At 35.9% G+C, this 14813-nt stretch overlaps 1 protein-coding gene across 2 annotated transcripts; it reads right to left on the reverse strand.

Annotated features, from left to right (window-relative positions):
* Window positions 1-1772: 1772 nt before the first annotated feature.
* On the reverse strand, window positions 1773-11423 carry LOC103986043 (uncharacterized). 2 transcript variants are annotated; one of them, XM_009403918.3, is made up of 17 exons: window positions 10977-11423; window positions 10065-10427; window positions 9829-9969; window positions 8331-8463; window positions 8140-8253; window positions 7958-8031; window positions 7812-7886; window positions 7610-7702; window positions 7414-7474; window positions 6978-7310; window positions 5316-5442; window positions 5028-5127; window positions 4081-4150; window positions 3850-4002; window positions 3048-3143; window positions 2600-2916; window positions 1773-2270 (listed from the first exon to the last, which is right to left on the reverse strand). In XM_009403918.3, exons 1-17 carry the CDS (start codon window positions 11061-11063, stop codon window positions 2055-2057), a joined length of 2553 nt encoding a protein of 850 aa, XP_009402193.2. In that variant the 5' UTR covers window positions 11064-11423; the 3' UTR covers window positions 1773-2054. The 2 variants fall into 2 exon arrangements, with proteins under 2 accessions (XP_009402193.2, XP_018678800.2); XM_018823255.2 differs by having other exon boundaries at window positions 8140-8271; window positions 10977-11407.
* Window positions 11424-14813: the final 3390 nt, after the last annotated feature.

Genomic DNA, 14813 nt, shown 5'->3' on the forward strand with positions numbered 1-14813 from the left:
AACGCATTTGTCTCTTTCGGGTTAATTATGTATTCTCCTATGTAGTTAGACATCTTTAGTATCATGATCCTTAGATTTAAAAAATTTATACTGGAAAATAAAATATCTAGTTCCATGTACTTTAATATCGTCGATTTATCGACCGAAGCACAAAAACGATGGACAAAAAGATAATTTTAATATCTTAATTATATTTTTGATAGCGGTGGATAATGATGTCACTAGGGGCCATGTGCGACTGTTGCGGATGAGGAAAGAAAGTGACAACGAGAGATGAATTAAGAGAGAGAAGGAAGAAGATAATACATATGTCGATGCTCTACTTCTGCGTTAGCATTGCTTGACAACTGCATCGGCGCAGATCTACGTTGGTGTTGACGCAGTTGTTAAGCGATGCCAACGCAAAAGATGCAAAGCATATATGTTTCACTTCTATAACTATATAATTATTCATAGATATTTTAATATAAATTTTTTAATTTTAAAAATCATGATGCTAAAAAGATTTAAGGGATAATTTCGTCTCTTTCTCTCTTGATCTACTCCTCTCGAAGTGTTTCCTCTCTCTCTCTCTCTCTCTCTCTCTCTCTATATATATATATATATATGTTATGTCACTTTTGCGGACTAAACGATCATATAGTTTATCTGAGGTCGATATGGCCCCTGTCTAGTGACATGGATATCTGCAAGTCGTGCGACGCGGCCGCGGTGGCGGAGCCGGCGACCGTCAAGCTGGTGCTGCAGGACGGGCAGCAATAGGAGTTGGCGAGGCCCGCGAAGGTGTCCCACCTGCTGCAGCAGGACCCGACGTGCTTCGTGTGCGACTCCGACGACATGGAGTTCGACGGTTTCGTGCACGCCGTAAGCGCCGACGACGAGCTGCGGCCCGGGCAGATCTACTTCCTCCTGCCGATCTCCATGCTGCAGCGGCCGCTCAGTAAGGAGGAGGTGGCCGCGCTTGCCGTCAGAGCCAGCGCCGCCCTCCTCGTAGCCCGGCGTGGTGCCCGGGAGAGGTGCGTGCCGCCGCTGGTGTTCCACCCGGCACTGCGCACCGTGGCCGCCGCCGTTGACGCAAGCGGTAATTAGCGGATGATGGGAGGAGGGAAGAAAAGAGTTAATTCAAAGGGGAAGCGACAAAGGGCGGGAGCTTGCGTCCGAGTTTAGTGTGTGCGTGTGTGTGTGTGTGTCTATATATATATATATATATATATATATATAGGTTATTTCCTAATAGCTTGAATTTCTAGGATTATTTGTCATCTAATTGAACATATTTATAAAAGAAAAAAGAAAAAAAAGCTTAAGTTGGAATCGCATATTTGTCTTCTCTTCACTCCACCCGGTGTTTAATTAATATTTGTATATAGCCCTCGTTTTTTAGTTGACTTGTATAGTACATTTGGATTCACTCGTACATTAAATTATATATTAGGTTCTTTACTAACAGCTTTAGTTTCTTGAATTATTTTTTGGTCTCTTAATCAAGAATATTTATCATAAAGGAATCTGAGTTTAAAATTATACGTTTCTCTTTATTTTGTATAATTGATTAATGTCAAGCCTAATACGACATATTCTGTAACATATCTTCTCGTGGATATCATGTCATCGATGAAACATCAATCCATAGTTATACGGACTCTCTCTCTCTCTCTCTCTCTCTCTCTCTCTCTCAAATTAACAACTCAGGCAAAATCTACATTGCTTCATATCACAATCCAGTAATGCTTAGGGGATGAAGGCAGATAGCCTGACACCCCCATCAAAGATGAGCAAAAGGCATCATTTGTAAAGGACAGGAATAGTGTGACATGGTAAGTACATTCAACAGATTCCTCCCATTTTCTCTATCCTCAATCACATTTTTACTATTGTTCAAGCTAATAATTCTCTAAAAAACCCATGCATCCTTCTTCAAGGATTCTCTTGGCCTGGGTGAAATCAAAACCTAACCTTTTGGCACACAAAATGCAGGCTTGAGGAGAGGAAAACAATGGCTAAAAGGAAATACAAACATAAAAATTAGAACTACAACTTTACAATTTCCGTTCCTATTGCGAGTAGAGATTCCCGAAGCGTCTTAGCCACCACGGTCTCGTCTCACCGTAGCCCGTGCACTGCCCCTCCCCTTCCTCTTTGCTGCTGAAAAGGGTCTGGTCGGAGCAGTCAAGGCCTGCCCCACACGCTGCGTTGTAAGACCGGCATGCAGAGTGGCACACCCGAAGCCTATTGTCTCCATCCTTGTCGTCGCAACGTTGCATTGAGATCTGAGGCAAGAAAGAAGCAAATATTAGAACAGGTGCATGTCTTTTAACACACCTATGTGGCTGTTTAGTTGAAATATAGCAGAGATCGATATTAAAGAGCAAAGTATGACACTAATTGCATCAAAATTTAAACCAAAGTGTTCATTTGAAATTGTAGTTTTGGTGATCACTTCTTATTTCTCATAGAAACAGTTCATATCTAACTCAACATTCAAGTAAAATCTGTTTATGAATCCAATGTTGGTTAAAATCCTTGTACCAAAGTGCTATAGAACTAACAGAAAGAATACCCATGAGAACTTTAAAGTCGATAGACATAAATAGCATACCCAGCAGGCAAGCCGCTTTGCTGCAGCTGCACAGTAGCCATTATCAAGGATGCCAAACAACGTCCGCCCACCTGGTACTAATCGGTTGTAGTTAGGCATTACTACAGCTGCTTCAAGCTGCTGTAGTATGCTGGGTTCACTCGGTGCACAGTGCTGTCCAAGTAAATCCTGAGCTAGCACATCACCACAAATTGAGAGGCTAGCAAGCAACGATGAGCTGTTTTGACAAGCATAACCCGCATAGTCAGAACAACGGAACTCACAAACACCATTGTCGCAGACTCCTCCATGCAAACTACACTGCTCATCGCATATAGCTGCAAAATATAAATCAATATATCAGTTCTTACACTTTCTTTGTCTAAAAGCATGAGCAACCAACGCTAATGTAATTTGCATCACAAAATGTGCAAGAAATACAGGTTCTAAACAGAATGGGGAACAGTACCAGTAGAGCAGTCGACACCTGTCCAACCAATTTGGCATTCACAGATACCGTTTGGATGGCATATGCCATGTCTGCTACAGTTTCCTGTACATGATCCTGCAAATGAAACATAATTTATAAACATGAAAAGTATGAACAAGAGCACTGAGCACCACAACCGAGTTGTAAATATTCAAAAGCAAAGAACCAGCTAGGTGGAAGAACATGATTTTATTGCCACCACAATATTTTATAATTAAAGGATCAGCAGGTACGTTATCAGGCAGCATAATACATTTAGATTTTACTTTGTATCTGGATAGGAAGTCCAAAAGGGCATATGACTTCAATTATTCGATGGATCACTCCGATGCATGATACTGTAATATACGATTCTCGAGCCTACATTCTCCACAGGACAGTAATGCCAATGGTACGATTGGCATTCACCGAAAAATTTTGAAGGGATGAAAAAGCAATAGCCACATATTTTGAAGTATCTTAGGAAGCCCTTTTATAGTTTGAAAATGAGAACCAACAACAGAAAGCACATAAAATGCACACAATTTTTATCAGTCATTCTGGCTCCTCCAACTTAATTAAGAATTCGAAAATTCACTCTTTGCTTAGAGTACATGAAAAATATCCTCTGGCTGACATGGATAACAATTATCTTCAAAGAAAAGGAGGTTGGATTTTGCAATGTGGATTGTGGCTTTTGCAAAGAATGTAAAAAACATGGAGAGCATCATCATTTGGTTGACATGGATGGAGTCAAAATGCAATAAACTATGCAACAGGCATTGTAATCTTGTAAACTCACTTTTGCTGCAGTCATTGCCATGGAAGCTAAGAAAGCAACGGCACTTCCCATCAATGCAGTCACCATTGAAGCTACAAGAGCCAGGGCACTGGCCAGTGACAGACATAGGCACACTGCTGCACAACTCCTGATATGCTGGGCAGATCAGCTCACCTGCAACATCAAGGTCAATCATATTGATGAGTCTATGAAGCTCTCATATGACATGTTTTAGCACAATGAGAAACTCACCATGGAATCCACGAAACTGAACAGGACCACCAGCTTCCGGACACACTTTCCAGATACCATCCACGGCAACCTAGATGAATTAATCAGATCTACCACAGGTCATATGTGGGCATAAATCTACAGATATCATAAGCTGTATACATTTGTGAAGAAACCCATAAATCAAAGACCATTATAGGTTATACCCTGGTGCTAATAAAATAAAACAATAATGGGAACTGTTAGAGCCAGGTGCCATAAGAAATCAACTTATGCCATCCATGGAAATAACCATAACCATGCACTCAAAGTAGGGGTGTATGCCTTGTACACGAAATAAGAGACAGAAGGCTGGTAGCCAAAGCAAACTTCAAATAGCATGTAGAGAGAATTTTAGTTTCTTCAGGGATTGACAGATGGAATGAGCTTTCTAAGGGTTAGATGTTAAATTTCCAACAGAAATCTCAGCAGGTACTGATAGAGCTAAAGATACTTAAAGGTTTCAATAAGAGCAGAAATTTTATGGCAGAAAAGAAAAGAAAATTACATTACTCCAATGAGCTAGAAGAAATTACTACTATGATTTATCTTCAAGTTAAATAATGATTTCAATTTTGTCTGCATCAGACAGGAATTTCTGCAAAATTCAGAATAGTTTTGCCTAGAGAAGCAAAATGGTTAAACATATGCATAACCAATTTGCATCGATCGGATCCATTTATATTTACTGAAAAGGCTTTCTTCCAAAAATTTAAGATAACATCAAATGCCAAAAGATACTATAGTAAACCTCCTACTAACAACAAAGGCTAGATTGAGGTGCCAGACATATCAAGTTTATGTAGAGTGCAATAAGCTATTTTACATTCTCATCCACATATCTGGATAGTTGCAGTGCGATATGCTATCTTACAAAAAAATGTAGAAAGATAAACAGTAAGAATATGCAAAATAAAATAGTTCTCTACCTCTAATGTGTTGTTTCTACACCTATGTTGATAACATCCATTTCCCTGGGTCATAGAACCCCTAATAAAGCCTGTGCGCACCAATGATGAAGCCATACACCTGACAAGCATGTAGCACATTAGAAGGTGATCAAGAAAGAATTCAATTTTAGTATAAGTTCATCTTAGTGCTGGTATAAAATAAATAAATAAATTTCCCATTTTGTTTGACATTTTGTCATTAAGCCTCTTTCTTGTAAGCAAAGAATGTTATCCAATTAAAACAAATGTTAAAATTGATCATCTCACCTGGAGTTAATTCCTCGGGCCTCACCCAACATTCTGTCAGGTGATCGTGCACTTTTCGTGTCCGTGCATGAACCATCAGAATAAGCAACAAAATATGTACAATAGTCTGCCAATGATGATTGCCCACCTGCATTGACAAAGTAGTTTTTAACATCTATAACAAATAAATGCATCATATTGAAAATTTTCTAATTTAAACTAATAAGAGCTACCAAAGGTACAAATTCTTTTACAATGTTAAAATGAAAACTAACTTCATTCAAAGATGGCAAATTGGACCAAACTGCACTTCACATTGGAACAAATAACAGGGTTGTCATGTTGTAACTTCATTCAAAGTTACAGATTGTGCAGGATGTCCTTAGGATTAGTGGATTACAAGGGAATATGTTGATGGTTCTCTATACTAAAATTTTAACAAAACAAAATTCATCCAACACAAAAATCACATTGCCACACCAGACTTTCAACAATAAACAAAAGAGGAAAAAGGAAAGGACAGAATGATTAGACTTATAAATTTGAAAAACATTAGTATCAATACAAACACCAGTTTACTAAAATTAACTAAACAGCTTAGTTCAACTACTAAGAAGAACATCAACAACAAAAACAAAGAGAATCTTAGCTTGTGACACAACATACCTTGTCCTACACTTGCCAAGCTCAAGAAAAAATAATAATTTAATGAAAAATTATTATGATATGGTCAATCATTCTGATGATGGAACAACAAGAGGGCAACCAACACATAGGGCTCACATCATTCAAATCTAGAGAGGATAATACACAACATTACACCACCACATGCAGCAATGTTCATTTTGAAATTTTGAACCCAAGAATAAGGGAATCATAGAGAGTGAGAACTTCAACATCCAAAGCTGTTTTATCACAAACTAGGCAGGCTAATAATTTCACTTGTTTTTGCTAGTGAGATTGAACCACCATCAAATAGTTTGTCTTTTTTTCTCCTTTAAATTGTTCACTATTGTCAATCACATATATGTATCGTAAACCCACTTTGTGGATCCCCAATCTGGCTTGGCTAGGTCTCGCTCACTTCATTTTCCTATAGTACCTATTCAGCTTCATCCATCACGGGACTTCTTATGACTTTGTGGATTTGAAAATTCACTCAGTTATTTGCCTCGAAATTAAAAACAAAGAACAAACCAGAAAACTAGAAAAAGAGAGAAAAATTGTTCTGGCTCAAAAATGATATGCAGAATGGGGAACCTTTTTGGTGCCCCACCCTCTTAAAGAGAAACTGAGACACAATGTGAGAGGTTTAAATACAATTTACAGTACCAATATGGATAATGCCTTGAACCACCTGAAGATGTTCAAAATGTCAAATGCAGCTGATCTTGGTAAAGTTTACCAATGAATGATAATGACCCATAAGTAGATAGAACAATTTTTTTACCATTTCTGACAGGTAATCACAATTTTTTTAGTACAAGTAGCTACAGGTTTTGCAATGGTTTGCAATGGTTTGCAATGGTTTTCAACTACTTCTTCAATACATAATGATTAAGGCCAAGATCCAGGTCACCGTGGAACAACTTTACTACAGTAAAAAAAAGATGAACAGAAAACAGGAGATTAAAATTTCAATTAAAATTTCAATTTGAAATGCTAACTAGAATTGAGGCGTGCCTTTATTAGCCTGTGGAAAATATTGAGCCCATTGTGGCAAGTCCCCATTATAACTCACAATAGGGCAGTACCCTTCTGCCTCCCTGTTGTATGTACAACCTGACAACTGAGTAGTGTTGCAACGGTATGCCCCTTTCCAGTGATTGCAAGGAGACGTAACAAATTCCGTTCCTTGATTCCAACCCCAATCAAGGTGGTCTGCCATGCTATAATTAGCCTGGTACCATCCACTATCCTCTAATAAAGCCAAAGTCATTTTCGAAACTACAGATTTTGTATCCACAGATCCTGTCATGATTTCATTCATTAGAAGTCTTTTCTCCCAGTGAGAACCTGCCATAGATAGTACATCATTTAGAGATGACCAAATGGAATTCGATGGTGTATTTGATCAGGCATATTGGTTAAATACCACTTTTTATGCAAAAGAAAGTACCTGATGTACCACGACCTCCTCCATCTTCCAACTCTAAGCCAGTAAAATTTTCAGAATATGCCTGACAAAAAGAATAATTATCAAGATCAAATGACAGCATGATCTTAATTTCCAGAACAATTAAACTAATTTGTATGCTCCAACTACAGAATGAAGAAAGAATCTCCTTGTTCCTATATGAGTGGCTCCAACTTACCCCATAGTGATATCTAGCATGCATAACAACTCGGGGTAGGACCACACGTGTGACCATACGTCCAAGCTTCTCATCCATAAGTTGCATAGTAACCTGAAAACATGGGTGGTTAATTCAAGATTATGTTTATAATCAATAGTGACTTGTTCAAAGAGCTCAGAGTAAAAAAAGAAAGTACTAAAGACAGACTGCAAACAGATACCTGGCTACGCCTTCTTTTTCTCTCATCACGGAAGTGTGCGAAGGCATGAGGATCAAAACCTAAAACATGTATGACCTACAAAGCGAATTCCCATCAATTACCGAAGCATAGTTGAGAGACCTCATTACAAAAAAAAATTGGCCAACCTCATGTATCAAAGTAGCTGAAAGCAGGGCTTCTGCCTCTGCTGTTAAATGACGAGGAGCGACATTTACATGTCCTACAATTTTTGTAAGGTAAAGGTTAACTAGAATAGACATCAAAGTCAAAAAAAATATCACATACAAAGTTTGCCAATAATTGGCAACAATTATTATATCTAAAACACCTGCAATTGCACGACCCCATTGATCCCGCTCACATGCAACTGCCCATGCAAGAGTGTTGCCAGTTGTGGGTCTAGCGGTTACCAACAGAACAAGGTCAGCATCAGCCACTCCATCTGCATGGTATAAAGGTACTGAAGCTAAAGTACATTAGAAGAAACTGAGCCGCATCCAGAACATCTAGAGAAGGTACCTTCAACATATTCATGGGGAAGTTGCACCCCACCATCCTGCCCACACGCAGAATATCCACTTAACCGCAAGTTTCCCTTAACAGGTTCAATGGCTAAAGCCCTTCTAAACCACTCTGCTGTTTGCCCAAGTGCCTGCTCAAGAATATTTGATGAACAAAACTAGTTAAAGAGAGCTCTCATAAATACAAGTGACTAATCAAACCATCATTGTTTAAATAAGCTGATTTTGGAATCTCAGTGAGTTTCTAAAGGAGAACAACAACTAATTTTAGTTAGGTTTCAGTAGGTCTCACCAGTTTCATTGATTCATTCAGTATAAGGAAGTTTCAAATTGAAGTGAACAAAAAACATTGAAATTTGACCAATCCAGTTTTAGAAAGTGCTCCATTCCTTAAGATTTACTCTCACCCCTTTCTCTCCAAATTTCAGCTTTTTCTTCGAATGCACTCAATCATACCTTCCTATAGCTAGAAATATCCAATTCAAACTATTAAGCTTTAAAAATAATCTCACTACAAAATTAAAGCATTTGGTAGTTTTTTTGTCATTTAAATTAGTTTTTAGTGGACTGCCTCCCAAATTTCTCTCAGAAGTTGAACTGATGTAGCGTAAACATTATAATTTTAAAACAAATTCCATTTTGTTCACATATGAAACCTGGTAGAAATATCAACAATCTAATTCAATTTTGGCTTGTCAATACTACCTCCATGGCAGCCACCATGGCGATGAAAGATAACAGCATCTAGAATGCATACTAAGTACATAATAGTAAAGATTTCCCTCAAAAGAATGATAAGAAAGAAGTCGGCACTATGTCATATTGTGACTTGACTGTTTTAAGAGGATGGACCTTGGTGTTGCTCCTTTATAACCTGATGACCAGAATTGTCATGAAAACCAATGAGGACGTATTAAGTGTAACTAGTCTAAAGTCTAAACATAAGTGATATGGGTATTAATTGTTAGCATACCATGCCTCCCATAGAGTTTAATATGTTTTATATTGGCTTAGTAAATTAATCGTTAGAATGCTTCTTGAATTTTTACAACGCAACCATTATTATAACAAAATTTCATCTGAAAGCCACAAGTCATTGGGACTATCTAAATGACTATATTAAACAACACAAGGTATTAGTTTATAATAGCACCTAATATTCTCTTCTAATTTTTCTGAGGTGTTTCCAAAATCTTCTAGGATAGGACTTGAAGCATAACAGTAAAAAATGAGACTTCACAGACCAAACTGAAACTGAATGGTTGAACACATCATTTGTACTTTATTCAAAACATCATTTATAAACCAACAAGTTGGGAAATCAAAACTTGGGTAAGAAGCAACAGGCAGATTTCTACACTAGTAACTCAAACTTTGCTCGTAAAATCTTGGTAAAAGAAAGACTATATCGTAGACACATAACATGAACATAAACGATTATAATCCATGTGAAGTTAATTCCATTGCAGCTGAAGCAGCAATAGCTAAAATGATACCTTCCGAAGACGTTGCTTTTTATCCTCTCCTGAAATATCTTCCAGGGTGCACTCATACCAACAATCGGCAAAAACTGGTCGATCTCCATGAGCATTGCACACAGGTGTTCTTGGTATTGATGTTGCAGGAGGTTCACCAAGCTGAAATATGAGCATAATAGAAGACCAATTCACAGTTACAGAATGCACGGCTCCGAATGCATAGAGGGAGGAAATATCTACTTGCAACAAATTACCTTCACGAGATCTCCAACATTTTGACAATCTCTATCGGAAGTGTGCCCAACAGCATCATAATTTAGAAATATCCGTATAGGCTGCTTTGCATCAATTTGCAGTGGAAAAGCTGGAGACAATTCAAGCAAAGTTCTCCCTCCACGATGATGTGGCCTTGACAAACTAGACCCATGATAAACTTGAGGAGTGACGGAGTACTCTTTTCGGCCAGGGCGCCGCCTTTGATGGAGTATCTCATCATGGATGCACGAGTGCGTGAGATAAACATTTTTCTCCCCAGATTCAGTATTTTGCCAAAGCAGAGGCTTACTGTCTTGAGGTTTGGCACAAGTTGCTCCAAAACTCACAAAGAACAATGCAATCTACAAAGCAAAAGAATAAACATAATTGTCAAAGTCTGGCATTCGGCTCAAGTTCTACTGAAGGGGCTTGAGATAAGAAAAACAAATCACCACGCATTAAGTGGGTAAAAGGAACGGTAGCAAAGAGCACAAAAATTGCCTACCTAACTTAAAATAGCGATCAGTCCGACACTAAAAGATCATTCTAAGGGCTAAAATTTCGAGGAACTCATAGTAATAGAAGAAGCCTTGTTCTACACAGGACAACAACCACCGCAAAGCTCTGAACAAAGACTCATGAACATCGAGAACCCCCATACGCAGAAAGAAAGATACCAGAACAACTGAAAAGACCAATCACCTACCCCAAAACCACAACCAGCCTAGATTGGTTTACCCCCTTCCCCAGATCACAAGTAGACGCCACAATCCAATGCAAACACAAACAACCAAACCCAAATCCGTCAAAGCCAACAAGTTCCATTCGATTCTTCCCACCCACGGCAAAAAAATGTCCTCCCCACCCCAAAAAAAAATCACAAGCCAGATCGAGTGGCAAAACCGCCCTACCTCAAGCGCGACGACCGCGAGAAGAACCGACACGGGAAATGCTGCCCCCAATGACACCGCACGAGGAAGCGAGGGCTTCACCTCCATATATCGACCCGAAAGCTGCGGGAGCCGCTTCCATCAACCCACCGGGGGACCGATCATCCGCACCACCAACCAGGCCGGGCCCTGCTTCCCCGCCTTCGCTGCGAGGAGCTCGCTTTCTCCGCCCGACGACGCCTCCCTACGCCTGCACAGTCGCCGGAATCGAGAGGTCCCGTCAAGTAGCCTTCCGCCGGTGGATCAGAGCGCCATTAGAAGTCGCGACGGTCGCCGAGAGTCGATGGTGGCCGAAGTGGAGATCTGCTGGGTCTCGTAATTCCCGGAAGTCGGAAGCAACGACGGAAGACGGATCGGCGAACTCTAAGAGAGAGAGAGAGTGACGACGTAGCTCTGATATTTCTAAAGACAATAATAAAAATAAAGATAATCCACTATATAACTAAACGTTACGTAAATGCTACTATTTTTCTTGATTTATAACGAAAGTGCCATTACCCGCCTCGACGTATTCCTACTATATAAAAGCTAAAACGGTTTTACCAACGAAAGCATTGAAAGAACCTTTTTGCCCTTCACAATCATAAATAAGACATATATGTCACTTCAAATTAATTAATACATCCTAACAAATAATATATCAACTATTTATTTTATGATCGATTACATGAATCCTTTTATAACTATCAAACTCTATTAAGGTTATATTACTATTTAAATTAAAAATGTTTTAATTTTTATTATGATCCTTCTAGATATATTTTCCTAAAAGTAATACATAGCATCTTCTAACAATGGTTTACTATTCAAGGTTAAATGTTCAAAAAAAAAATATTTATTAATAAATTTACACCTAAAATACTAGTCTAGTGACATACTTAGCTCACTTAATAAATTTATGTCTATAATATTAGTATGGTTTAAAATTTTGTTAAATAAAATTTTATATTTAAAATATTGGTGGTGGTAGTATAGTATACCCATTTATAGAATTAAAAATCTTATTCATTGCTATGATGACAATGTACTAAACTCATTAAGGGTTAAAGGTACATTGACCTTTGGTAAATTTTATATACAAAAAAATTAATTTGATGGTTGATGGACAAAATTTACTTATTTAAATGTTGGAAATCCAAAATGAATCTTGAACTATTGTAAGTGAATTCATTAAAATATATTATATGAGGTATCAAATTTTTAATATTTGATAAGTGAGCTTGATACATCATCATCAATCTAGTATTTTAGACATGAAATATATTGGATGAGGTATCAAATTTGATAAGTGAATCTCATCTTCGCATCTCATGTTTATAAACAAAATAATGGATCATTTCATTATTCATAATTTACAGAAGATTTATTTTTATTTTTTAATTCAAATCTCTATCTTTAAAACATTAAATATCATATTAAGGCCAAGTAATGAAAAAGTTTCTCTACTCAAATCTCTTATCTATTAGAAATTAATAAGTTACTCTAAGAATAAATATATGATAAAAATACATAAACAACTACACATAAAACCTCCAAATATATATATAATTAATCTTAAATACTCATGAAGCATATATAAATACCAACAACTTAATATAAAATGATAATATATCAATTTATTATGAAACTTATATGTTAGAAAAATAATAATAATTTTATTCAATAAATAAAATCATATATTAGTCATATGTAATATATCTCGATGATATACATAATTATTAAATAACAAATATATATATCACAACTCTCTAATAGTGGATGAAGAGTTTATTATACGAAGAGTTTTATTTTTCTGATAATGGATGGAAAAACTCATATTACACTTCCAATAGTAGATGAAGTGGTGTTGTTCACCTATCAAAATGGGGACATATTCCTCTTAATAATTTATGAAAGAATTATCTAATTATCACGTTAGACAAATTACTAATCTTTAAAGGGAATCATATTATTTGTCTTCTATTGTCCTCCGTACCATAGGAATATAGTCATGATCATTCATTTATTAATATATGCATCCATTAAGTAGTATATTAAAATACTATAAGGAATAATGTTTAATATATGATCTATTAGACTATATTCATTTGTGGCTCCGCATTATAATAGATCCGTAGCTCATTTCATATGTTTTACTTCTAATATGGACCATTCAACATAGTAACATATAATACATGATAATAATTATATTAATATCATCAATTTAATCTATAAAAAAGGAGAAAATTAATAATTATTTTTAAATATCTCACCCGGATGAAATTATTTAATTTTATCAAATCATAAAAATGTGAGGCATCAATCTCTTAATAGTTCTTAATCAGGAATCCTAATTGAATAGTTTTACCTAGCTACATAGGTTGATTTACTCAATCAACTTAACTCAAGTTAGATATCAATTTGACACAATTAAATTATATTTTAATATTTTCAAAAGTGCTTTAAAATATTATAAAATAATAATTAATCTCAAATTTATTTTTGTTCATAAATTAACTAATTAGATTCATGATTCTAAATTTAAAACTAATTAAATCATAAAAAATTGCACATAATTTTTTGAAACATAAATATGTCTAATTAAATAAATTATAACTATTATTAAATTAACTAATCATTCTAATATCATATTTAATGATCATTATTTATTAATCATAAAATTTTAAATTTTAAGTTTTAAATATTATTATGCATCATATAAATTATAATAATTCTAATGTCAAAAATTTTAAAATATGAATTAAAAACTGATAAAAAAAAAATCCAACCTCTCCTCAAGGTCCTCTCTTCATGCAATTTTTTCCTCGATCTTCTAGTCAGGCTCAACGAGGAATAAGAGAGGAGTCCTTTACAAAGAAGAAGATTGAACTCTCCCCTTTATATTTTAAATTTTCTTTATAATAAACTCTCAAAGATAGAATTATAATATTTATTTCTTATGGTTCACATATAAAAATAGAATTTTAATTATTTACCTTCTAAAAATCAAATCACTCATTAGAAAATAAATAAATAAATTTATAATTTAGTTAATTTATAAATTTTTAAATTTATGGACATGATTAAAAAATCAATTTTAATCATTTTCTTAGCCATACTATAGATAAAAGGGAGTTAATAATTTAAATAAAATAATACAATATTTATGTTAAGAAAAAAAATCATGATTACAACTTTCCAAAAAAAACTGTGCAGATATATATATATATATATATATCTGCAAATTTTGTTTTTGTGCATCTTTCAACACCTTTTCATTTCTCATCTCCATCTTGGAGGATTTGGGCATGAGAATCTACGATTTGAAGAGTGAATAAAATAGCATGAAATAAGATTCCTGGAGTTCCAAAGCAAGATGAATTAAATGAAGAATATCTCCACTCCAGAAAACTGATGTTTAAGCAACTCAAGCACATTTTAATTTAATACTCTTTTTTCAGTTCCATGACTCGTAGATACATTTATCATCTCAGAATTCCAATGTATAGCACCCAACTTGAGAGAGAGAGAGAGAGAGAGAGAGAGAGAGAGAGAGAGAGAGAGAGAGAGAGAGAGAGAAGCTGAATTGATTGGAAAGAGACATTTTGATATAAATATTTTAGGGGAAGAAGAACTTCTAGTTGTTTGTGTGGCACAAGAAAGGAGTGGGTGGGGTTTGGTAGTATTGCTCCAAACTCATCCCTCTTTTTTCTCTTTACATGTCTTGAAATAATCATGTATTCATTGCCTAGTAGTGTTTCCAAGGTTAGTTGGATTATAGGTCATGTTGTCGAACAAATCTAACTTAAGGTCATGTAT

This window comes from Musa acuminata, chromosome BXJ1-1 (genome assembly GCF_036884655.1).
Source record: "Musa acuminata AAA Group cultivar baxijiao chromosome BXJ1-1, Cavendish_Baxijiao_AAA, whole genome shotgun sequence".
Taxonomy (NCBI): domain Eukaryota; kingdom Viridiplantae; phylum Streptophyta; class Magnoliopsida; order Zingiberales; family Musaceae; genus Musa; species Musa acuminata.

What these genes read in the sequence shown, in the direction of transcription:
- LOC103986043 (XM_018823255.2), bottom strand. Translation starts at nt 11,063, where the DNA reads ATGGAGGTGAAGCCCTCGCTTCCTCGTGCGGTGTCATTGGGGGCAGCA. An exon ending in ATGTTGGAGATCTCGTGAAG is followed by an intron (nt 9,970 to 10,064) that starts GTAATTTGTTGC and finishes CTCATATTTCAG; the next exon opens with CTTGGTGAACCTCCTGCAAC. An exon ending in TCCCCATGAATATGTTGAAG is followed by an intron (nt 8,272 to 8,330) that starts GTACCTTCTCTA and finishes CTTTAGCTTCAG; the next exon opens with TACCTTTATACCATGCAGAT.